The 24,519-nt window shown below is 37.0% G+C and overlaps 1 protein-coding gene across 8 annotated transcripts; it reads right to left on the bottom strand.

The window, feature by feature from the left end:
- Window positions 1-558: 558 nt before the first annotated feature.
- MYBL1 (MYB proto-oncogene like 1) lies at window positions 559-24,425 on the bottom strand. 8 transcript variants are annotated; one of them, XM_015619839.3, is made up of 16 exons: window positions 24,116-24,425; window positions 20,304-20,406; window positions 20,103-20,174; window positions 17,249-17,341; window positions 15,865-16,085; window positions 14,016-14,199; window positions 13,719-13,793; window positions 12,135-12,236; window positions 10,655-10,888; window positions 9,985-10,350; window positions 9,369-9,511; window positions 9,022-9,136; window positions 7,330-7,446; window positions 7,139-7,243; window positions 5,032-5,211; window positions 559-3,175 (listed from the first exon to the last, which is right to left on the bottom strand). In XM_015619839.3, exons 1-16 carry the CDS (start codon window positions 24,133-24,135, stop codon window positions 3,047-3,049), a joined length of 2,259 nt encoding a protein of 752 aa, XP_015475325.1. In that variant the 5' UTR covers window positions 24,136-24,425; the 3' UTR covers window positions 559-3,046. The 8 variants fall into 8 exon arrangements, with proteins under 8 accessions (XP_015475325.1, XP_015475324.1, XP_015475322.1 ...); XM_015619838.3 differs by having other exon boundaries at window positions 12,135-12,239; window positions 24,116-24,424; XM_015619836.1 differs by having other exon boundaries at window positions 5,032-5,157; window positions 12,135-12,239; window positions 24,116-24,234.
- Window positions 24,426-24,519: the final 94 nt, after the last annotated feature.

A 24,519-nucleotide genomic window follows, 5' to 3' on the forward strand; every position in this document is an offset into this window, starting at 1 on the left:
CACAACCTAAAACTTATCCAGGCAATAGAGAGAAACATGATGGAATTCACTCCTTACTACCTGAAGAACTCCTTATTCGACATTAGTTTTAGCAGTTCTTCATGCAGAGACACAGAGAGGTGACATCTAGCCCATACATGTTTGTGAGAACTACTTAGGGAAGGAAAAAAATAAAGTCATACTGCACTGCTTACACTTGCATTTACCTCCCAAGACTCAGGTACACATACTAAAATACTTCTACCCTACAAATGAAAGGAATGCTTTACACTATCAGTATTCATTCCTCAAATTGTCTTCTATACATAAAAATTTTGTTAAAGTTTTGAGAGACAAATACAAACTGATAATCAGATACAAGCAGGCTTACATCCACGTAAGGATTGAAGCAGGTACTGCCAAGGGACTCCATCCTTCTGTGTAACCCACTGATTTCCACATCTGCTGTGTGCCCAGTCCAGAAAACACAGGTCTCTTGCAGTTCCACAGGCACTCATACATACATGTTGCTTTAACAAGCACTAAGTGTTACAGTTTTCAAACAAAAGACACTTACAATAACCTGGTACATAGATGCTTTATTTCTGACATTAACGCGGTCTGTATTGTGAGATTCTCTTACATAAAAGAAACATTTGTAGTACAACAAAAACTAAGTTAAACAAGGCATTTGTTGCACGTTATGTCAAACTTTAGAACAAAAATATGGTAATATGTATTTAGGTTTCATGCAAGTTTGGCTGCTGCATGTACAATTGACCTATAAACTGAAAGAAATGCCAATGCACACAACATTCAAAAAGTAGTAAGATGCCTGACATATGAAAGATTAAAACCTTCCTGCTAAAGCAACAAAGTAGGAGTTAACTAAACGATCCAACCAATACCAACACAAATTATTACTACTTACCATAAATCTATGTTTAAACTTGGTATAGGTAGCTTTGATGATACCATTTCTACTTCAATATACCATCCAGATTCTAGATAGTCATTCTGTCTTAATGTTTGACTTCATTTTTGTGAATTAAATGCTGTCTCCAGCATTACATGTTGCTGTTAAATCCATTCAGGTAATGCACACCTAAATCTAGTGCTGCCAAGAATTCCTCTGAATTTTACTAGCCCACGAGTAATCCTGGCATGATGGGCATTTTCTGATCCCTTGCTTTATAATAGGATTCCCGCCCCCCTTAAAATTTTGATGTGAATTAAAAACTGCTAAAAATGTTTGTGCCTATTACTATCAGAGCCAATATCAAAAAGCTCATAGAAACAAGGATTGTATAAGCTTTGAGATGCTTTAAAAAAGTTGAAGAACCCATTACCTTCCTTGTGCCGCTCATCCCATGTTAAAATTCTCCATTAATTAATTCTTCTCTACCATCTTTGATATTAAAGTGTTAGGAACACTTTCCACGCCCTGCATAGTACTGGTTGATCTCATAAAGTTAACTAGAGAACCTGACATCATGTAATTTTACATACAGTGCATATGATGCTCGCTCTTTCCATCTCTCATAGCAGCAAGCCGATTCTGCCACGATCTGTAGCAGCACACCCGGGAGTGGAGAGGAAGAGTGTTTGAATTATAAATAACTAAAACTACAGTGTACAATTCTATTTACCTGTCAGTATCTGTTGAGAGCACTCCATTATAACTTGCTCGAAATTAACTACATAAAAATCTCTACAACAAAAGCAAACCAAAACATTCCTTCAAAACCAAAAATAAAGACATAAAATAAGTGCAAATACCTAAAATAGGCAACTAAAGCAAGTGTTGTGACCTGTATACCTTTAAATAAGGACAAAGACTTTTCATAAATAAAAGAACGTTCTCTTTGCTCTTCAAACATTTAGTCATATAATGGTCAAAGTTAAGTGCAGATACAATTGTTTTGAGATCAAAGGTGCCAAGTTTCTTTAAAAAAAAAAAGAATAAAATATATATATTGAAAATGCATTAGTTTTTAGTTCCTATGCAGGACAAAGTACTCCTCGGTCATGTATAAGACTCCACCATTTTTTTTTCTAAATATATTTAAACAAGGTACAGGAACAGTTGCTGTATAATACAGGAATACCTTGCAATTATGTTGTAGACCAACATGATTTTAGGGCTATAGTGCAATCTTCATGTAGATGTAACATACAGTATAGATTTTTTACTTCACCACTGTAATTCTTCTGCTATTTCATATATTTTGAACTTGTCCTTTTTTCATTTTAGCTGTTTTAACAGGAAACAACATTGGCCTCTAGACAACCTGCATACATATAAATATCTACATTTAAGCTCTGAAATGGAAATAAATTATAAAAACAGACTCCTTTCCAATTTACAAAATTTTGCTTGTTCCTACATACTGTACAATACATTCAACAATCATCTCATTTTGAGATTTATGAAGAAAATACTGATGCTTTACACTAAACTTAATTCACCCCCCTCTGCCTACTTCTAGTACCATTTGCAAATAAATATATTTAACACTGTAGTTAATTTCATTGTTTTGCAGCATACCAAAAAAAATTAGTAGTGCAACTTTCTATCCTTCCTTTGTACTCCTTTCCATTGTGTTTCTTTACATACTAGAAAAATGCTACATAAGCAAAAGCACATTCAGTCATGTATGTTGCTCATTTGGAAACCAGTAACAACCTATAAACCTACTCTATATTGAAAATGCTCTAACAGATAAAAAAGTGATGCAAGTCAAAAGAATAAATATGAAAAATAGACCTAAAAACTGTATGTTGTCAGTACTGCAATGCATTTTACCCTTCTTTATATTTTATGGGGTTACTCTTTTAATATCAAAAAGATTCATTGCAGAACTGTTTGCAGTATCCCTTTGTAAAGAATGCAAGAGCTTCATATCTGTTCGTTGTCAGTCAAAAGAAGAAAGGAAGCTTTAAGGTAGCTTTAAGGTTTCCCTTGGTAGACTCTCTCAAAGACTTAATTCCCAAGTATCACACCGGAATAGCCTTCAACACTCTTTCAGTTTCAATGGCAAGAGATGGTTGTCAGCTGCAGTGACCATCACAGTATCAGAGACCTTGAACTGCTGTTGGTAGCTGTATATGTGCTCAGATACCTTCTTGCTTGTTCTGTCATGATAAGCTGGTCTTCTGTTTTTCCATAAACAACTGCCTCCCAGTCACGATTTGGCTGCATAAAATAAGATTCTGTTATAAGGGTTCTTTTAACTAAAATACTTCAGCAATTGTCATACAATGTTTCAGAGTAATAATAAATTATTAAAGCCTAGCAATAGTATATCTTATTGAGAAGGATCCAGTTCTACAGTATAATACCTAAAACTTGTGCCAAAGCTCCCTCTCCACCCCTTAATCCAGTTCCCCAGCAGTGCATCTGGGTTATGCATCAAGTTCTAACACAAAGTGAGAAACACTTTTCAATAGAGTCTAACAAGTTCAACAACTAATACATAAAAGGGAAGCTAATTAAGTTCTCTTCTCTTTGAATATCTTCCTCTTTAAATGTGCTAAGTTCAACAGGCAGAAAAACACATTACTGACAGCTGTCTGGAGACACCAAGGAAGGTAAAATGATTTGGGAGCTGAAAAAGAAGACTGTGAAGAACTTTACTGAATCAAGTGTCAGCTGTGGAAGAACACTCAGACTTTTGGGGAATACATTAGAGATGGCAAAGGAATTGGGAATAACAATGATGAATGGTAGAAGAATTTAGCTACTAGTCCTGCTTATTTCCATGAAGCAAAGCCTACATCTTCACATGATGTACTGAACCTCAAGCTAATTAATTTCAGCTCCAAATTGGACCTGACACTGGCTGATTGTAGCATGATGAAGAATGCAAGATCCTCTCCCTCCCACATCGAGCTACAAACTGATCCAAAGGATGAGTTCTGCATATTGATTCACAAAGAAAATTAGCTGTTTGAGTTTCTCTGTAAATTTAGCAAAACTTGATTAATGGAGGGAACCTGGGGTTAGAAAGGCCACAAAACTGAGAGGGAATTTCTCTGGGGAAAGAGAAAAAGGAAAAAAGATAGTTCAATGAAAATATTTGTGAATATGCTATGACTAAGTTCCCCTTTTAAAGTATCGTAAAGACCATACTTCTGGGCCAGATAGATGCATTCACCTTTGCTGCAATTCACAGCAAAAGGTATTTTTCTTTTTTTTTATTTATTTTATTTTAGTATCACAATTACATGAACTTTGTTCTTCCTCAAAAGAAAAGATCAGAAAGTAATACTGTTGTCTCTCTACTTAAAAACATCATCGTTAAAGCAATTAAGTAGAATATGGAAGATCAGGCTCAAGGTATCCTGTCTTTTGGGTTTTTTTTAAAAAATTCATTAATACAGAGCTGTAGATATTCTGAGAAGACAAAAATACTTTATACATTAACTCCCTATGGGACAAATTTGAATTGGTACAAAGTCGGGTCAAAGAATCTCTTCTTAAAGCTTGTGATCAGGACAGAGGGAAAACTAGGTGCCATGTTTTTTACCACTATGGAAAATATATGGATGTAAAAGAACAGGCATGTTACAAGAATAATTACCAAACAGAATCTCTGTTAAGCAGATAAACTCTGCTTAATGAATGCCACTGGGCTTATTACGAAGAGCAAGCACCAGATAAATTTGAGAAACTGAAGAACTAAAGAAGTTTAGTTTGCACCAGGTCAAGTTTTTTAACTCCTAGTCTTGGGCACCCAAACCTGTTTTGTAGGTCTCACCTACGCTGCTTCCTCCCATCCCCCATAATCTAAATCTTACTGAAACACCAGTTTGTTTCACTGAAACAAGGCATGAAACATCAGGATTGTATTTGAAGAACTAAGTGATGAATAAACACTTTGCAGAAAAATGACCAACTTACAAGAAATAAGAATCATGGAAACACTGAAACTAGATTACTGGTTTCAACAATTCTAGACAGAAAAGTTAGTTCAAGACAGAAAAAAAAAACAATACAAAATTTCTTTGTTAACCCACTAACAGAACTAACAGAATTCTTTGCATCCAGACCTGAAGAGCTTTCTCCATTTTGACATTTTTTGTAGCACATGCATTCAGTTTCTTCTTAATTACTGCATTTGCTTTGTTTGCTGGATCTGTATCCTGCTTTTCTGATGACAGGTTACATCTGTTGTCCTGTATTTCCAACAATGGTGTCATTAATAAAGATGTGGTATATGCATTTTTTGACTATTGACAAAAAAGAGAGTAGGGAACAGGAATAATAATTAGTAATTAATACAAAAAGACTTCAACTGCTGTGTTCAGAGAAGCCAATATGTAAATAAAGCAAATACTATCAGAAAGACCCTAGGAAAGAATCTGAAAAGAAAATGTAATGAACAGTCTATGAAGAACTAGCCTGGTCCATAGTGGGATCCACAGTTAATATTAAGCATAGTACAACAAGCAGCTTCTAGCATGGGCTAGGTATCACTGACTAGACAGTTTCTTTACTCTAACACGCTACTCTGATAACATATTGTTGAGAACAAGCTTTGATAAAGTAACTACAGAACATTTTTAAAGAAAAAAGCTTGTAATTCACTTCTAGGAGAATCCCTGTGAAAGTAAGGTCAAGTAGACTAGAGTCAAAAAAGTAGTATCACATCAGTTTGAGGGGGAGGAACTGCTTTAAGAACTGAAATTTGCACTAGATAGATCATTCCAGAAGAATTTTATATATTGGTCTATGGAAATAAAAAGAAATTAATCCAGCTTCAGTATACAAAAGTGGAAGACAGATATATTTCAATTTTAAAGACCAAAAATTAGATGACAACAACAGTGGCATAAGTAGTTGCTTACATAAACACCCCATTAGCTGCATTAAACCATCTTTAAGTATTTATTCTACCTCAGACCTTATTCCTAAATTATCATCACATGGACACACAATTTCTACTTAAAGATTGGTATACTTTTCATTTTTAATTAAGATGCTACCACAATCTCTCTTGCTAGGAGTGAATGTTCTTGTTGCACCAGCATTCTTCATGAAAATGAAGGAAAATCAACTTTTCCCTAATCCTCTGCCTTTAACAGACCACAACATCATGGTGTTATCTTAATAGCACTGACTCAGTGATATACAATAATGTGTTATAACAAGACATCACTACGAGAACAGCAGGCATTTTGGTCATGACTGGAATGGCTGCAGCACTGCTGCTCCTCCCAAGAGATGTTCCTGGGGAAGCTGGCAATTCCCACTAGGTGGCACAGCACCCAATACCCTGCAGGAAGGTACCAACGCTTGGCACAGAGTATAAGAGGCCCTTTAGAAGGGAATTCAGAAAAACAGCTAGAAAGAAGTATGACCTAAGCACCCTACACAGCCTTTTTAAGGACCTTGGCTCCTACATCCTGTATATAGCATTAAACCTAATCAAGAATCACAGATATTTACTCTTTAAGAATTAAACACATACATGCATTAAGAACTCATTAGAACAAAGTTTTCCTACAAGACTAAAGAATAAGCTATTCAATTACTCAACTGAAAAAAAAAATTAAGCTTCTTTTTAAAAGAAAGAGGCACAAAAATAGCCCCATATGTGATTTCTTCATGTCTTGGTTGTTGAGGTAGAAGTATTGAAATTCCTTTAGGCAGAGGAAGCACACAAACTTCATTTTTACTTGCCTGATATTTCTGAAAGTATTCCCGTAGTATGAGAAGCAGGAAAAACATGATGCCTAATATGCAATTAGGTATTTTCAGAACACATTTGCCAGACTGTCAAGCATGCACAGCACAGGAGCAAATGTCATCTTCCTGATACATTACAGAAAGCTTCAGCATGCTGTGTATGCTAAAGTTTACAGGTAAGCAGCATGGAAACAGCTTTGCTACAAATCTGTAAAGCATTCACATTATTTTACCTACTCTGGAAGACTGAAAGGAAAAATTCATGCATGAATTCAAGCCCAATGCTCACCTATTTCTTAAGTACTTAAAACAGTATTTAAAACTGAAGGTATTTTTCCCCTTTCTAAATGTATTAATCTAGCAATTTCAATCCAAAAATTTATTTTAGTGGACAGAACAAAAGATACACAGTTCCACATTAATATTGCTGCCAGTGATCTTCTTCAGTTAGTTTACTTTAATTCTTACCTGTACATCTAAACTATTATCTTCTGTCAAGCGCTGGGCCCCAACCTCTTCTTTTTCCTGTGAATCTAGGACCAGTGATTTTCTGACTTTTTTAGAAAAGTTGTGCTGAAACAAAAATTTTGCAGATAAAAGTTGTAAGATATTATTTAAAAGCAGTTATTCCCTATTTGAAATTACTATTGTCATGTTACCTCCTGCTTGCAGTTTTTATACAAAGTGTCATCTTCCTCCTTGGGAAATATATCTGTTCCAGTTTCCTCTTTCAAAACTTCCCTAATGTCTTCCTCCGAGAAGGCAAGTGGTTGTGACTAAACATTAATTAAAATTGAAGAAGAAAACACAGGAAGTCTATTAGTGGCCAGTACTTATAACATTCTACTTTCAGCTAATGTGGCCAGAGAAGAGTCTTGCAAAATATAGCAAGAAAGGACCTAAGCCACTGTAGTTGAAAACCACAGGGCTACATTTCAAGGCTATAAAGATCTTTTTAATTCATTTTACTCCCCATTATTTTTTAGTCAGGTAAGATATATATATGCAGACAATGCCCCAAAAAATGCAAGGTAGCATTGAAAAAGATGAGCTACTTGTTTGCAAATGGTTATCCACTGGTAAAAGGGATAAAAATAATTTATATATACTAAATACTTACATAAACACATATACCTATATATATACACGCATAAAAACGTACTAAAAAACTGTACTAGAAATGTGTAACTGTTATTGTGAAAAGAATTTATACCAATTTTAACACAAATCTTTGAATAAGACATTGATAGTCCTAAGTACAGTACAGAATTTCACAGAAGCCATACAGATGGCTCCTTTGTGTACCAACAGGAGAAGAATTCCCTTAAGCCCTCAAAACTTGATTTTGAACAGGAGGTTAATAGTGGACAGAAACAGGAATGCCAAACCACTCCATTTGCATAGTGAGGGACTGTGAATCTATAGGGTAACACAGATGGTGCCAAGCCCTGTGGCAAAGTCTGAGCTACCTTCTGTGTTTGCAGAAAAGAGGCAGTCAATATATATTGGCTGGAATCTTTTCAGAATTTGAAAAGCATATGTCTCCTGAATTCCAAAAGTTATTATGCATTAACATACCTTAGCTAGGCTATGAAGAGAACAAAAATTGAATTCATTTGGAACAAACTAACAAAAAAAGGTAACATTATCCATAGTCAACAAAACCAAAAAAAGTGTGTGACAGCCAGCAGAATCAGAGGATCATGAACTGCTATACTAAAATTTTGGGATTTAGGATGAAGAAAACTGCAAACATCACTCAAGATTATCACACTGTGGTAAACACCTAGTTTCAGTCCTAGTGCTGTAGAAGAACCAAAACCAAAGAACAACTCAGCTCTTACATAGTCCAGCGGATTCAAAGATAAAACAGTTTTTCAAGTGAAATGTGAAAGTTGTTTGAAATAATGAGGTCATACTCATCTACAGCAGCTTGCTCTTACAAGATTACCCAGCTGGAGAACCTACACCCATTCATTCTCTGACTTACAATTTTTCATTTGAAAAAACAGAATACTAAAGTATTAAAATTTCAGGCAATTATGCAACCACTTTGAAAGAGATATAGTGTTAGCAAGGACAGGCAAATTTAAAACAACTCACAAACATGAAACTGATGCATTTAAGATTAGTGCGGATCAGATTAGTATATATACCAAATTACTACTCATGACAATGTCACCATAACTACACTGAAGGACATAACCAGATCCAAAGCAGTTTTTATTCACATTCTAGCTGTTCTCTAGGATAAGAAAATGCTTTCCAAGATCACACTGAGGCTTACAATACCTCAAAATCAAGAGGGCATTTAGATCTCAACAAAGAAAAGAAACAGTATCATCACATACCATGAGTCTGAGGGGACCATATTTTTTTTCCTGAGCAGCCAAAGCATTTTTAAAAGGAGTTGGTGTCCTTGGTGTTGAACCCAAAAGAGATCTTCTCATTGTGGGAGTTCTAAAACTATTCAAGCATAGAAAAGTGTTCATACATGCATTTTAACATTTTAATATTTTATCATTTAATCATTAGCAATGTAATAAAATTAATCTGAGAAACATTTTAAAATACCTTCATTTACACAACAGATATCACCACCATGAATCTGGAAGTACTGAGATCACCACAGCATTACCCCATTTGCATTAAATTTTAATTTAGTAACACCACCAGATGTTTGACATAATAAACCTACCCCACATTTTCCTTTTGATCTTGTGGTGTCATTTCCTTGTGTAGAGGAGTCGTAATAAGAACTTTCTGCCCACAGATTGGAGTTGATGTAAACGCAGGATTTTCAAAGTTATATTGTTCATTTCCAGAGCAAGTGTTGAAAAACTAAGCACAAGAAGGGGGGAAAAAAAAATAAAAAAAGCAACCTTACAGGACAAAATTTCATCATTGTGCTGAACAGCAAAAACCCCCAAATTATATACCTTTATCTGAAAGACTTTTACTGACAAATCCCAATATTCTAGACTTACACTTATTGTCAAAACCTTGATTTTCTTCATAAAATCCTTACTACTTATTTAGGTCACAGAGACAAAAGGTCTCTATCAACAATTATTTGCATGAGAAAGTGTGAGCTGAGACACAGGTTGCCACTTGCTGTTGCCACCCTCCCCACCACTCTTCAAAACAGAGGCTGTTTAACAATATATTTTAAATATATTTACTCTTATGCAAATGTTTTAAGAAGTTTTTCAACGTATTTATTTAGACTACAATGTGCTACTAGGGAAGAACTTACAATTTATAACCCACCCATCACAGTCTTAATGTTTAGCCACACTTAAAAATACACTCACCTGTGATGGAGAAAACGGTAGTGTTTTCACTGGCGTCCGCTTTAGTGCAACATTGACGGCATCGTTACACAAGCCGTCATTCAGATCAGCAACCGGGGACTGCCCAACACGTAACCTCTTTTTCTTCCTCAGGATAGCAGGTGGATTGCTGAACTTAGTTAAGTTTGAGGATGTTGAAAAAACTGTTTCCTCATCCCCACTGATGTTACTGTGGTTTTTGCCATCAAGCATAACGCCGACATTATACTGGCACTCGGCAGCCCCCTCACTGTGTTGAAGCCGCATTAGTTTTACTGGAGCTGGCTTGACAGGGGATACAACAGCCTCAGACAGCTCAAAACAGGTATCACTCCATGCTACTGGATCCTATGGGGCAAGATGCAAAACACAAGCAGGTTTATCCAATGTTACTTCAGAATGTCCAAGCCTGTTTATCAGCCCTCTACCTCCACAAGCCATATACTGCATTATTCTCCCTGTGTCTTTCATACAACCATAAAACACTGGCTATTTTAAAACACAATTCTTTTAAAACAGGCAATAAAACACTTGATAAGGCAGAAATTATAGGCAAATACAAAATAAGGCAATTTTAAGAGTATTTTACACATATTGTGTAATTTGACATTCCTAATTGGACACTTCTTTTTAACAAGGAATACAAACTTACAATTTCCATAAGATCTAGTGTCTCTGCAAATTCTGGAATGGTTTGTAGAGGTGTTAACATTCTATTTGCTTCTACACCCAAATACTTAGGTGGTGAATTCTGCTGAACAGGTGTGATGCGGGTCTCATCCATGCTGTAGAAATCACTTGTTTGTTCCTCAAGGCTACTTAGTGTATTAGGCATACAATCCTCCATGATAAAATTTCCAGACCAACAAGACAAGCTTCCAGCTTGCTAAAAATTATGAAGAAACATGTTAATCTTATTCAACTTAGAGGCTGAAAAGAGTAAATTACGTGACTGCAGGGTGGAAAAAAAAATAGTACTGTGTAAAAAGACTAAGCATAACTATTAATTTTGGCATTTTCAAATACTAATTATCTGCTTCAATTAAATAAGTTAGTCTTCTCTTTACATTAAGATGCTCAACATTCTCAAATTGTGTAAGATTTTTGTCTTACCTCACATTCATATCTTATTCACACTCACAACTTAGGTAATTATGGGCTGTATTAGAAGCCATCTCTGATGCAACTTTCCTGAGTACCTGAACATCAGTGTATATTATGAAGTCATCTTCAGTACAGAACACTGAACTTCTAATTTTAAGATTAGAAAATGTTTCTAGAGTGTGAAATATTACGTATTTGATCTGGGCTTTCTTAATGAAGATTTTGCATTAATAGTTAAGTAGGCTTCTAAAAGGTTATCCCATTTCAGTAGGCTGTTTAGTATGCAGGAAAATAATTTTAATTTTCACTGGAAATCCAGAAGCAAACCAGATTCTACTAGATAAGTAGAACTACATTGTTTCAAAAGAATGCCAGGAATAACTCCACCACATAAAATCTGAAGTTTACCTGTAACCTAAACTAGTGAGCAATATGGTTGGGTTACTTAGGTGTCTGAAATGCACAGCCCCCTAAAGGAATCAGTGACTGTCATCTGCATGTCATCCTAATTTTACAGAATTAGTGAAATTCTACTGACTTTCACACAAATTATGTACAGTGCATATTTATTTAATGTTTGCCATGTCCAAATGTGGATATTAAGTATTGCAAGCACTCGCTGAAGTTTATGGAAAATATAATCTGCAGGACATTTCGACATCAAATGGGGCAAAACCCAAATATTTTTCACCTTTCTCTGAAGCACATGATCAACACTGCTGGTCCATAAAATGAATGGCAATGATATCAAATGTGTCACCTCCCAAAGAGGATTAAAATATTGGGTCTTAGGAACAGTCAAATTGCTGGTCATATTTCTGCTGTCTTCACAGTTTAGAAAACTGCGTTAAAAATAAGTTGTCTCAGTTCTAATATGCAGATTTTTGTTTTTCAATGTGAAACAGGTTTGATTTTAGAGGGTCAGGTGATAAAAAACACCACATTAAACCACACAACCGTTACTGAATTTATGAGGATTAACCCCAGTAATGCATATTCAAATATTTAGAGAAATTTACAGTCCTTACAGAAGACACTTGTTTTCTTCTGATTTCATTCTCTGCTGACATAAGTAGCAATTCAAGTTCCTTTATTTTCTTTTCCTTATCAGGATCATCATCAATAAATGGCTGCTGAAAAATTTAAGAAAGAAGCCATTACTATTTTTCACTTTCACCACCCCTTCACAGTAAAGATTCTGTATTATAACACAGCTGTATTTTTAACAGGAATCCACTCAGAGAGGGAACAGAACTGTTCAAGCTGTACCATATTTTCTAGTACAGAAGTCACTCACAAGTGAAGCAACTCCAATATCCAGGAAATGGATCTGATGTTGAAGTGATGTATAAGGTGGTACCTTAATTGGATTCTAATATGGCCTGTAAGTTACCAGTGTCCTAAAGTACTTTCTGAACTGAAGTCACTACATTCTATCTTTAATAGAACCAAGTGCTGGCGTGAGCCAGTGATTTATGTGCCTGTGTTTTCACATGCCTTCTACAATTTTGGGTTATTTATCCTCACTAAGTATGCAAGAAAGTGTTTCAAATCAGCATTTGCTGACACAGGTATTTATACAAGCAATCCCACTACTACTATCAGAAAAGAGTATCAACTAATTGGTTTTGATTGGTTTGTTTGTTCTTGACCTCCTTAACATTTTCCATTATTGCTATAAATATAAGTGAGGATATACGCTATCACCAGTTTAGAGAGCACTTCAAGGAGCAGAACGCATCTTACACTTTTCTGTGTAAGGCAATCCAAACTGTCAAAAGGTATTTGAGGCTTTGTTGTGACTTGTATTCTTATACCATTACCAGGGAAGAAAATTCAACCTGAAACAGATGATCTGTATGGGGAAACTTCAGGTTAGGTAAAGAGGTCTATAGAACTCCTCTATCCAACACAAACAAAACATATATTATTCCCTGTGTCAAAATACTTCTTTCACTAATTCCAAGTTCACAAGAATTCTTCCAAGGTGTCATATTAGAAACCAAGACCTATATTCATTCTGCACCACATGAGGAATTTCAGATATATTCCAAGTGAGCCAAAAAAGCAAAAGGAAATTATACAATTTCTAGTTGTTTTAAAATTTCTTAATTCTTCAGCATTTAGAACGCTGCAAAAGAGCATCTTTAACTGATTGAATGATGTTTATCAGTGGGAAAGAAATAAAACCTAATGAGAACAAAAAAGCATAGCCAGAAGTGTAAGTCACAGTAAGTTAAGCTTTTCAGATAGGGTTGTATATATTACATATGTAAAGTCTTGTCTTTAACTCTCTCTAATAAGCTAGGTAATACTAATCACAATTTAGCCTCAAAGTTTTAACAAGTTGACTATATTTTAAGCCATATTTCTGTCAGAAATAAGCACAAACATCATGTTTCTGAGATACAGAGAGCTTCATTTTTTTTCATTTACGAACTACATTTTTTTCATTTACCAACTACACTAGCAAGATTATTTACAGAGGAACCTATATAAATTTAGGTGAATGATAAAGACTAACAGACATTTTTAACAGACATCTTTTAATTTTATTGAATAATATTATGCAGTAAATTTTCTTTAATTTATGAAGGCTGTTAACAATTTACCTGAACTATGTTGGAAGAAGATGGAGCATGTTCTAGACAGCTACCTTCTGGTGAGGCATACTGATATGCTGGAATCTAAAAAGACATAAACACTTTACAAACCCTCAAGAAAAGGAAGCTATAAAGTTATCTCTAGCTTATTATACATAAAACATTTATGGTTTACAAATCCTGAGTTGCCATAAAAATCACAAAAATACTCAACAGATCTTAAGACTTTCAGATTTGTTTCTCGTTTCAAACCAAATCAATTATTTGAAACTGGGAGATACTTACTATTCTAAATTTTGAACTTACATGTGTCTGAACAGGCACATAAAACTGATTCTGAGTGTGCAAGTGCTCCATAGTCAGACAAGGCTGGGGCTGAAGTTCAGCAGAACTAGCACTTTCAGATTTTATAACGCTTTGTAAATATCCTTCCTGTTCCACCTTTCTTCGCATTGTTGAATTCCAGTGATTTTTAATTGAATTATCAGTCCTAAAATGAAATATAAAACAGTGACTGGTTTCCAGGTCTTAAAAATTAATACATGACACAATTTACAGCATTTGTAGAGTAGGTTAATCCGAAGCCACAAATCCAGAAAGCTACTGCAGCTTAGACTAATAGTTATCTGCTATCAGTAGGGTTTTGGCATAATGACTAGAAAGCCATTTTTTTAGAACTTACTTCTACTAAACTTCAAGTGTGCCAGAAATTCAAAGCAGAAAAGGAGGACGTTTTGCTTCTGACTGTAATCATAAGGGGGAAACTTTTTTCTCAGACATTTGTAATAATGTAGTGAACACATAGTTATTTACCCCTCTGCTATAAATCTGCAGTACACGTCGCTAAGCAAATTACCCCACTGTCCCACAACATAATAAAGGCACTTTGGCTGGTGTTTGCCACTGGAACAGATCTCTTCTAAAATTGACAACCTGCAACCCTCACTCTGTATTTTATGTGCAGCTTTGTGGAAGAACATTCTACTACCTCCTCATGGCCTTGATTGTGTATAGGCTAAAACAGGCATGGCATTTTGATAAGCAGGCTGAAATCACTTTTAACACTAAAACATTAAGGCAAGAGTAGACTATAACTGCATTACTGTCTAAAATACTAGCATCATTATTCCTAGCCTTAGGTAAAGGTACACAGAAACAACAATTGGTTAAAGCCCCGTTCTTCGTTTAAGGTTGACTCCAAGAAGTATTTCCTTTTTTCATCCCACTAGTGTTGGACTCTACAAATCTTCTAGGTCTATGATCTTTAGCAGTCTTTAGCCAAGAGTGTCAGATTTATTGACAACAAACAAGCTAGTAAATAGGAATTCTTCTGTCAAACCCATTTTCACTCCTCAAAATTCTATTTAGATGCAGTCCATTCTCTTCTCATTCCTCCAAAGGATTTAATGTGAGCCACGGATTGTGCACTTAATCAAAACACAAAATTTTTAAGCACACATCCCTCATTACACCAAGATAACAAATGCTGACATTCCTTAGGCACAGCTAGACAGTCACCTCTTGAACACACAAACTGAATTCAGAAAATGTCAGCTTAACACTGAATTTCAATTAACAGTACAAAAGAATTATTTTATTAAACATGTCACATGCTAAAATTTTGTTTTCCACAACCACAAACTGTCAGTGAAACTTGAAAGAAATATAAGGCAAACAACACACACAATTCATTCTAAACTTAGAGACTTCATGATAACCAGCTTTGCAATGCATGACTCCTAAGCCTGGACTTTTGAAGGTTACTAAGATTTTCTTTTACAAGTGTCTAGTTCAAACAGCTCTACACAAAAAAAATCAGATCTTAAACCAGGAAAGTCACCCTCAAATGCATATTATGAAAGCACCTATCAAGTTTGATATCAATCATTTTTCTACTACTACTTGCAGTTAATTCAGTTCAGCTCCATTGTAGAGGTTTTTAAGTGATCAGGAGGAATTTGAAGATACCTTCAAACCTTTAGAGCTCTTTCTATGTGTTTTACATCTATTTTAAGAATACAGATCACACGTGAAAGATTTTTAGCATCTATCAAGATAACTACATTTTGGTGTAAGTCTAGGCAGATGCCCTCTGACTAACAAGTTCTGAGATGAGCATATTCCAACATCTAATGCAAACAGAGTTGAAAAGCACCTTCCAGGAAGAAGTTTTGCTATTTCAGCCCATCGGTTTCCCAAACGCTTGTGAGCTTCATAGATTATTCTGTCTTCTTCTTCTGTCCACGAAGACTTTTTTACCTCAGGATTGAGGTGGTTATGCCATCTTTCTCTGCATTGCTTGCCTATTCTTCCTTTCAGGTGTTTTGCAATTAGAGACCAGCGCTTTGGACCATACTTCTGAACTAATTCAATAACCTGGAATACAGACGAAAGCACATTATAATTTCAAAACCTAATTGACCTAATCAAAGGCTGAAAACACTGATAATCTCACATTTTAGAATAGCATTATAATAGTCAATTGATATTAGGCCTAAGGAGGCAGACAGTGACTTGGGGGTTTAAAATGATTTTTCAAGAAATCAAAAAATTACTAACTCCAAAATACCTGAGTTTAGAATATAAGTATATACTGATGAAAAGATTCACTTACAAGTTTCCTTTCTATCACCCACTTCTTAAGCTGACATTAGAAAAGGCCAAAAAAATAAACTGGTAAAGACATTTCATTTGACTGTTTTCAACAACATTCATATGAGGAAAGACCCACCCCTCTACACTTACAAATGGAATGGAGGTTGGGAGTTTTTACAAAGTAGGAGCTTTTTCTTAAAAAACTAATGAGAACTAATAGGAAGACCATATTCATAAATTGACAAGCAGTAGTTTAAAACATCTTAGAGCAGTTATTAAACAGTAGGAACAAGAAACCAATTTGAAATACCACAGTAAAGCTGTATTTGCATCTCCCTACCATGCAGTCCAGGTTGTACAGGCGAAAGGCTACAGTATGGATTAATAACAGCAAGGTGAAAAAGGAGCCTAAAGCATTGATAGCTCCTTTACACAAAGAAAGACTTCCCAGAATATTCTCAGCTGAAAAGAAACCAGAAGGATCATCAAGTCCAATGGCCCATGCAGGGATCACTCTCACAACCTTGGCATTATTAGCACTATGCTCTAACCAAGTAACCTGATCTCAGGGTTGTTGCAGTAGGTTATGAAATAATTCCTCTCATTCCCAATCACTTCAAGTCTGGTGGGTTGTAACCAAGATCTTTGTAAACAAGACCTTTGATCTTGACTGCTACAAAGAGACACCCCTCTACTTGGTAAGCTAGAGCAATTCAGCCAGCAGTCTCCCTAATGGGAAATTAAATGCTTGAGCAGACCTGGCATTCCATCTACTTAAGAGAGAATTTTTTTCTTCTCATACATCACAATGCAACAAAAGTATCCATGTCACAAGATGCATCAGACATTAACTACTTGGGAATGGAAGGTAAAAAAAAGTACACATCCTTAGCAGTCATTTGCCAATTTTATTAAAGAGCAGAGTATCAATTAGTTTTTGTTACCCTCTGATCTTCTTCTTTAGTCCATGGACCTTTAATCAACTCTGGGTTTAGTACCTTCTGCCATCGATGCTGGCACTGAAAATCTGAACGATTCTGAAACAGTTTTAGAAGACCAGTGTAGCTGTTAAACTCTTGAATACATAATGGTGTAAATACATCCTAGCATGAATTATTAGCTTATTTTGAATTAAAATACTTACTTAGAAATTTTTTATAGTATAATAGTTAAATTCTCCCTTATTATTTCTTATTCCCTTATATATTCTTACATATATTATTTGCTTATAAAAAACTCTTCTCCGGAAAAAAAACAACCTTGCATGAAGCTCTAACCTAATTATTTCAATGTACTAACTTGATAATCAATTCAGAACTTACTCTTCTTTAAAGAAAAAATTATATTTATTTTTGTCCTCATTACTCCACACTTTCTCTGAACTTTGTGGTTGATCTATTTTTGACATTAACTATAACTTAGTTATAGTTAAAAGAAAAATTTTTTAAGGAATTACTTTTTCTTCCAAATAAAAGAATACACTTTTTGCTAAATCCCAAATTAATGTATTTTCAGCTCTTTACTAGAGTGTTAAGGAAAACAGATTTAGATCAAATTTAGTTAACATGTACTAATTAAACAACATGGCTTTTGCTGGTCAGGACAGATGGTGCTTTTCTGTAGCTTCACTAAGGATCTTTTGAAATATTGTTCCCAGTTATGAAAGAGAAGTAACCTTCACTTAGCATCCCAGAAACTGTCTATATGAAAGGGTTGATTCAATGCTTAGAAATGTGCAGGTAAGAGCCTGCTCCAGGACAGCATACTTTTTTAACACTGGGACATGATTATTTACTTGCTTCAGTGAAAGCTGTTGGATAGCAAATGCCAGTTGCAAGGTTTTGCTTGTCTACCAAGTAAAGGTGTTACAATGCTAAGATGAAATTAACGAAGTAGCAGTCTGCAAGACCAGAAAAAACACCCAGAACACTAACAACTGAAATTACACTGTTCACAGTACCTTCAAGTTAATCACAAGCAGTAACTATATGATTAAAAACACACTACATTTTTTACAAAATTTTATCATTTCCTGTTGAAGACAAGTTGTAAAATACTCAATATAGAATAGCCGCTACCATTTTGACAAAGAACATTTTAAATTGTGGCCTTTTAGTGCTTTTATCTCCCAGATATTTCTGAAATCATAACAGGATTTGGAGAGAAGACCAAAACAAATAATGGAATGAAACAATATAATCGTTTCAGTCTGCCTTAGCCACAGAAAAAATCAAAAGCGATTACAAACTACACTCCCTCTCTTGAGAGTGACCTGGAAGCCATCTTCACTTTTTGGGGGCAGAATAGAGGGAAAGTTTACCCATGCCCAAACCCAGGAAAGAAATGAGGGTTTCAAAGCATAGCAGTTTGAGGGCCTTTACAATTCAAGATATCTTTGGTTTTCCTAGCAAAAGACCATCAGTAACAAGCGTGAATTACGCAGCCTCTATTATTTGGCTGTTGCAATAGGTCGCCTAAAAAGGCTGTGCAGGCTCCATCCGTGGAGATAATCAAACCCAAACACTGCCCTGGGCAACCTGCTCCAGCTGACCTTGCTGAGCAGAAGCTGTGAACCAGATAACCTGCAGAAATGCCTTCCAACATCAGTCATTCTGCAGAAGGCATCTGATTATGCACATTTCCTATGATGACTGAGTAATGTTTTTTCAGCCTCACTTGGGCCCAGCTGAATAACAGTTCTTTTGTCTCCAGGAGAATTTCTTTTCAGCTGGAGAATTTTTTACTAAACTGTTAGATCTGTTAAATGCAACTCCATACTACACCTGCATATCAGTATCACCAAATGTATTTTCAAACACCTTAATATAAAGTTTTTTGATTCTCCTCTGTCATCCACTAATTTCACTGATTTTTATAGAAGGATAATGTACATGTAAGGAATATGGATTTGCTTATGCATGACTTAAATTTAGAAGCTTTGAGTTCATTACCTGATATCTATATTTTGCCACTTGGAAAAAAAATCAGAAGCATCACAGTTGCACAAAAAATATAATGAGAACAATGCAAAGTTATAGTTGTTCAGCATTTAGAATTCAAGTCCTTTTTTACCTTACAATAGAATTTCATACAACCACATCATCCCACACAATATCGTAAGAACCTCAAAGATAGGAGGAGGTGTAATTTTTTGATTTCTAATATTTCAACATTTAATACCACTTCTAGGAAATGATTTCAGCCTTATATTCTACCATATTTTATAGTAGGCATTTGATAACATTTGTTCAAAAGAGAAACAAACACCATCAGTTCTAGTTGTAGGTACTTTCTACTATTACCTCAGGGAAGCACCCCTCACTGTTCAAAAAAAAAATCATCACCCAAACAAACAAAAAACCCAACAAACACAGATAAATAAATAAATAAATAACCACGTGCCCCCTTGCCTATGGTGGTTAAGAAATTTATCCCTCTCCTTTCAAGCAGTCTTTCAGACACAACCCACTCTCCTAACTGCTTCAGAAGCAACCTGTGAGCTGTGGATATAGCCACCATGAGTAATGGAAACAGTAAGACACAGGAATATATTCCATCATGAAAACAAATAGCACATATGAATAGAAGGTATTTTTGATCATTTCAGACTATCACTGAAGACTGAGCCAATAAGGTTCTTCAAGGTCTGAGCTAGATTTCAAGTCTGTTTTAGAAACATCCTCTAAAATGGCTTTTATTATGTGCTCCTGATTCTATTTAACTTTACTTCCAAACTTGACATATGTCTAAAGTAAATAAATATTAAGAGAACTTAACTGAAACAGAGATTGAACTTACTTGTAGATGACTAGCAATGAAAGCCCAATCATCTGTACCATTTTGTTCCACCAGCTTCTTTAGCCTTTCATCCTGTTAAGACATAACCTCAACCAATAAATTTTACATGCTCCCCCAATACAATACTAAATAATAACATATTTCAGGAGCTAAGAAGATCAGGTAGGGATCAAACTAAAGCAAAAAAAAAGAAAGTATTACCTCTTCACGGGTCCATTTCACCTTGCTACATATCTTCTTCAAACCTTTTTGCTGTGGTACTTCATAGTCATGATCCATATATTGAAAGTCATCATCTTCCTCACTGCAAAGTACAACAGAAGAATGAAGAAGATCAAAATAGAGTTTAAAATACCTCTGAATAACTTTTTCTAATTACTTGTAGCTTTTTTACAACGTGTACATGTTGTTCTAAAATGACATATGGGTTTTGCATGATCAGAAGGTCTGCCTCCAGCAGATCACCATGTCGAAGTACCAAATTAATTTTAATTTCAAGGCCACACACTGAACAGGTAACACATTCAAGTCAAGATTTAAATCTGAACTAAAAACTACTTTTTAAGATTCATATATTTCCAATGCATTTTTTTAATCTTTATTTTACACAAATAAGCTTATAGAGTGGTTTGTTAGACTCCAAAATACATTCACCACCATAACAGAAACCACAAACACAACAAAAATATTAAATAAGTAAATCTCAACTTCAGATTTTAAGTGGGCTCCTGACTTGACTAAACGCATTGCCTCGGTGTTACAGGAATTAGATACAAATCTTTGAAAACAGGTATGTTCCAGAAGAAATAACTGGTTTCAGTGCTGAGCCTCAAATCTTAGACCCAGAGGGGCAGGGCAGCCAGGTACCTCTGCGACTCCGCGTAGATCACGCTCCATCTACTGGAGAAATGCCGAACTCCACAGCCTGGATAAACAAAGCCTTCCAAACAGGCGGCATAGGGAAGTGTTTCATGGAATCATCGCTTAAACTTCTGCGTCAGTGACTCATGTTAGAATAAATTCAAACACATGACGAAACCTAGGTCTAACAACGAGAGCTGCAGTGCCCCTCCATTAATTATACCAAAGACACAAAGAAGGGACTCCCATCTAAATACACCACTTAAATTAAAAGCAGTTTCACAGTGCAATTTTTTCTCCATTTTATTATTGGCACAAAGCACAGTAAAAAATATCATATTCAGATTCAAAACAAAAATTATTTCTGCTCATCCTCGACAATTACTTCAATTTTTCAATCAAAAGTATAAAAAAAACCCTTCCCCAGTAATGCAATTAATCAGTGCTAGATGTATCCCAAGAACAGATTTGATGGGCAATCTCTCCATTATTTTCCAGAACGTGCAATGATCAGCACAGGATGCTGCTTAACCACTTACACATTATTTGTTATTTCCCATTAAGTCTGTTCCTGTTAGCTACCAAGAACATACTTTATTTAAAAGCATTACCACAGGATAATAAGTGCCCAACTCCTGCAGACTTGCTTCTACATCCCACATCACATCTGCATTTTCCCTACTTAGCTTCATGATGCAGCAAGAAAACATAAACAAATTAAAACTTTGCTGAGTTGCTGAAAGACAAGGCAGCAAACCTGTGGGAAGGTCAACAGCAAGTTCTTCACCACACTTTAAAAAAAAAAAAATAAGGGGGGGTGCAAATGCAGTGTATTTTAAGAGGTTAGCATTAAGTGGCTTAAGACTTAGAAAAAGAGAACTTAAACTCAGAAGAACCAGATTTTTCTGTCTCCCTACCAACTCCTCTTTTGCCCACAGGTATTTGACAAACTTCAGGGATCTATCTTAGGATTGTAATACCAAAATACTCTTCTCATAATACCATTTCATACCAAGCAGGCCATACAGCTCACTTATAACTAAAATCAGGCCTTCTTGTAAAGCCCTTTGTCAACACGACCTCCTTACCCATTGCACAGCAAACTAGCTCGTGAGCAGTCTCCAGCTACATGAAAAGTCATGGGGTTTCAAAAGAAGAGAAGGGGTTCCATCATCAGCAGTGATGCTGATGAGAGCACCAGTGCCAGACAAGGTGGGGGCCTTGCTCAGCTGCTGTTCAGAGTCCTGCATGGGGAATTCTCCGGCTGTACGCATGTCCCACAGCCACACCGGTGCCACTGTCAGCCAAGCAGGCATTAACCTTTCTTGCACCTCAAATCCACCTGAACAACCACCTAGTCCTGAGTCTTGTTTAGACTAGTGCTATGATAGACTATAAATCAAATCCAGATTAATGATTGGGACCCCTACTTTAAGTTTTCAATTAAAAAGACAAGATTTTTAAACACGTGGGGTTGTTATAGTTCATTTGACAATTCTTTTGCAGCTATGAAACTGCTAAAATACTCAACTAAAGTGGAACCTAGACACCAAGCTTCATCAAATAAGACACCTGACACAATAAAGTATGTACTTTTAGAGATCTGTGTTAGCTGTCCTTGCAATTCAGAGTTGAGGACCATTAAAAGAAAAAAAATCAAGCTTGCAAATGCAACAGCCTAAGAGCAGTTTAACATTAAATGAACATAAGATTAAACTTAATACCATTTGGTGCAAAACAATTACACTTTCTCCTTGCTCCACACCTAGATTAAAAGTCTTGAAGTCACTTTTATGTAAACTCATAGCTTCAATGACTTGATTTTGCAGATACCATCATCAGACACTGACACAACATCCACCTTGGGCAACCAATCTCTAACCAAACCTTCCTCTGCTATCCACAACTCGCTGTACTTTCAATCATGAAATCAAAGCACTCCACAGCCATGGGAGATAATACAAGCTAAAGTTTGACAAAAATGAAACCACTGTGTGTAATAACACAGGTGAAAGTCCCTTAAACTACAAAATGCCGATTAGGAGTGCCAAGAAACATGCTGTCTCCGAGCTATTCTTGGAGACAGCCAAGCACAGACAGCTTCAGCAGTCAGCCTCTGCAAGCAAAGCCCTTTGTGGCTTACACAACTAGAACACCAAAGCATTGCTTTCTAGAGATTGGTAGATTTTTGCAGAAAAATATTCTCTTATAATTTTTTTCCACATCAGAGGAAATCACAGAAGCAGTTTTAATATGTGTAACTTTGAAACCACCCCCAATTCCATGAAAAATATGCATTCACAACAAACCCCAGATACCATAGATAACTCACCGAGTATCCTTTCCTTTCTCAACCCTAATCCTTCTCTTATATCTCTTTATAACTTTCCAGAAACTGATTTAAGACAAGAATAACCATAGCGACAAAACAGTTCTTCAAGACCCACCTTCTGAATACAAAGCAAAGACACACCCATTTTCATATCAATATAACAAAAGATGTATGAAAGACATCTAGGGCAGCTGCTGGAGCTCTTGTGCAAAATGTTCTCTCTCAGGAACGTTTCAGGCTAGATTGTGATATCTTCAGTCAAAGAGTATGTCAGATGAGAAGAAGTGCATTGAACATACTGGAAGAATCAACAGCCCCAAACCTTACATCAAGACTGTGCCAAAGCCACTTGGGAGGTGAAAAGGAAAAAGGGTTACTCCACCAGAAGGAAAACAACCAGCACGGAAAGCTACTGCGGAGACAACGCAGTTGATACTGACAAGATCAGTTGCCCAGGTAAGCTACAACAAAGACGACCTGAGCGAAAGCACAGAAGTAAGAGCAGCTGCCAGGGGAAAGGCGGGATTCGCACCCGAGAGGTGGTTCCCAGAAGTCCGGGAGAAGAGATACCTGCGAGGGTGCCGGAGAGGGGAGGGAGGTGGGCAGTGACAGCCGAGGCCGGGGCGGTGGCAGGAGGCCGAGAGCAGCGATGAGGGGCGGGGCGGCACCTGGCTGGGATCCCGGGGCGCGGGGGGAGCACCTGGCCGGGATCCCGGAGCGCGGGGGGGGCACCTGGGCTCGTGGCAGCGGCGTGGAAAGCAGCACTGCCCGGGAGGGGATGGGGGGCAGAAAGCGCAGAGCGCCCCGGTCCCGCACTCACCTGCGCCGTCTCTCCGCCATCCTCGGCGCGCACCATAGGGGGGGCCGCCACGGCCGCGGGGCGCAGCACGGAGCCCCCGAGCCGCCCGGGCTCCCTCTCTCACAGCAGGGCAGGGACGTAGCGGGGCACCGGCGGCTCAGAATGCCTCCAGCCGGGCAGGGATCTTCCCAGGGCCCGCTGCTCCCCGCGGTGCCCGCAGCGCCCCGGTGGCCGCCCTCAGCCCCGGCCTGGCCCCGGCGCGTCAGGCATGGCTCGGCCTGGCCGCTGCCCGCAAGGACGGGGCGCGCAGCGGCCCCTTTCTCGCCCCTACTGTGCCTCGCTCTCCGATGCTGTCAGAGCCGCCGCGGGCTCCGGTGGCGCCCGCCGCCCTCCTTCCCTCCGTTCCCGGGCCGCTCTGCTCCGCT

Source organism: Parus major, chromosome 2, assembly GCF_001522545.3.
Source record: "Parus major isolate Abel chromosome 2, Parus_major1.1, whole genome shotgun sequence".
NCBI lineage: Eukaryota > Metazoa > Chordata > Aves > Passeriformes > Paridae > Parus > Parus major.

Bases quoted from the DNA above. Each gene is read 5' to 3' on its own strand.
- MYBL1 (XM_015619838.3), bottom strand. From the start codon at position 24,135: ATGGCGGAGAGACGGCGCAG. The intron at 20,407-24,115 runs GTGAGTGCGGGA...TGTACTTTGCAG, and splicing joins ATGGCGGAGAGACGGCGCAG to TGAGGAAGATGATGACTTTC. The intron at 7,447-9,021 runs GTATGTGATGAT...ATTAATGTTTAG, and splicing joins ATGGTCCCCTCAGACTCATG to TCACAACCACTTGCCTTCTC.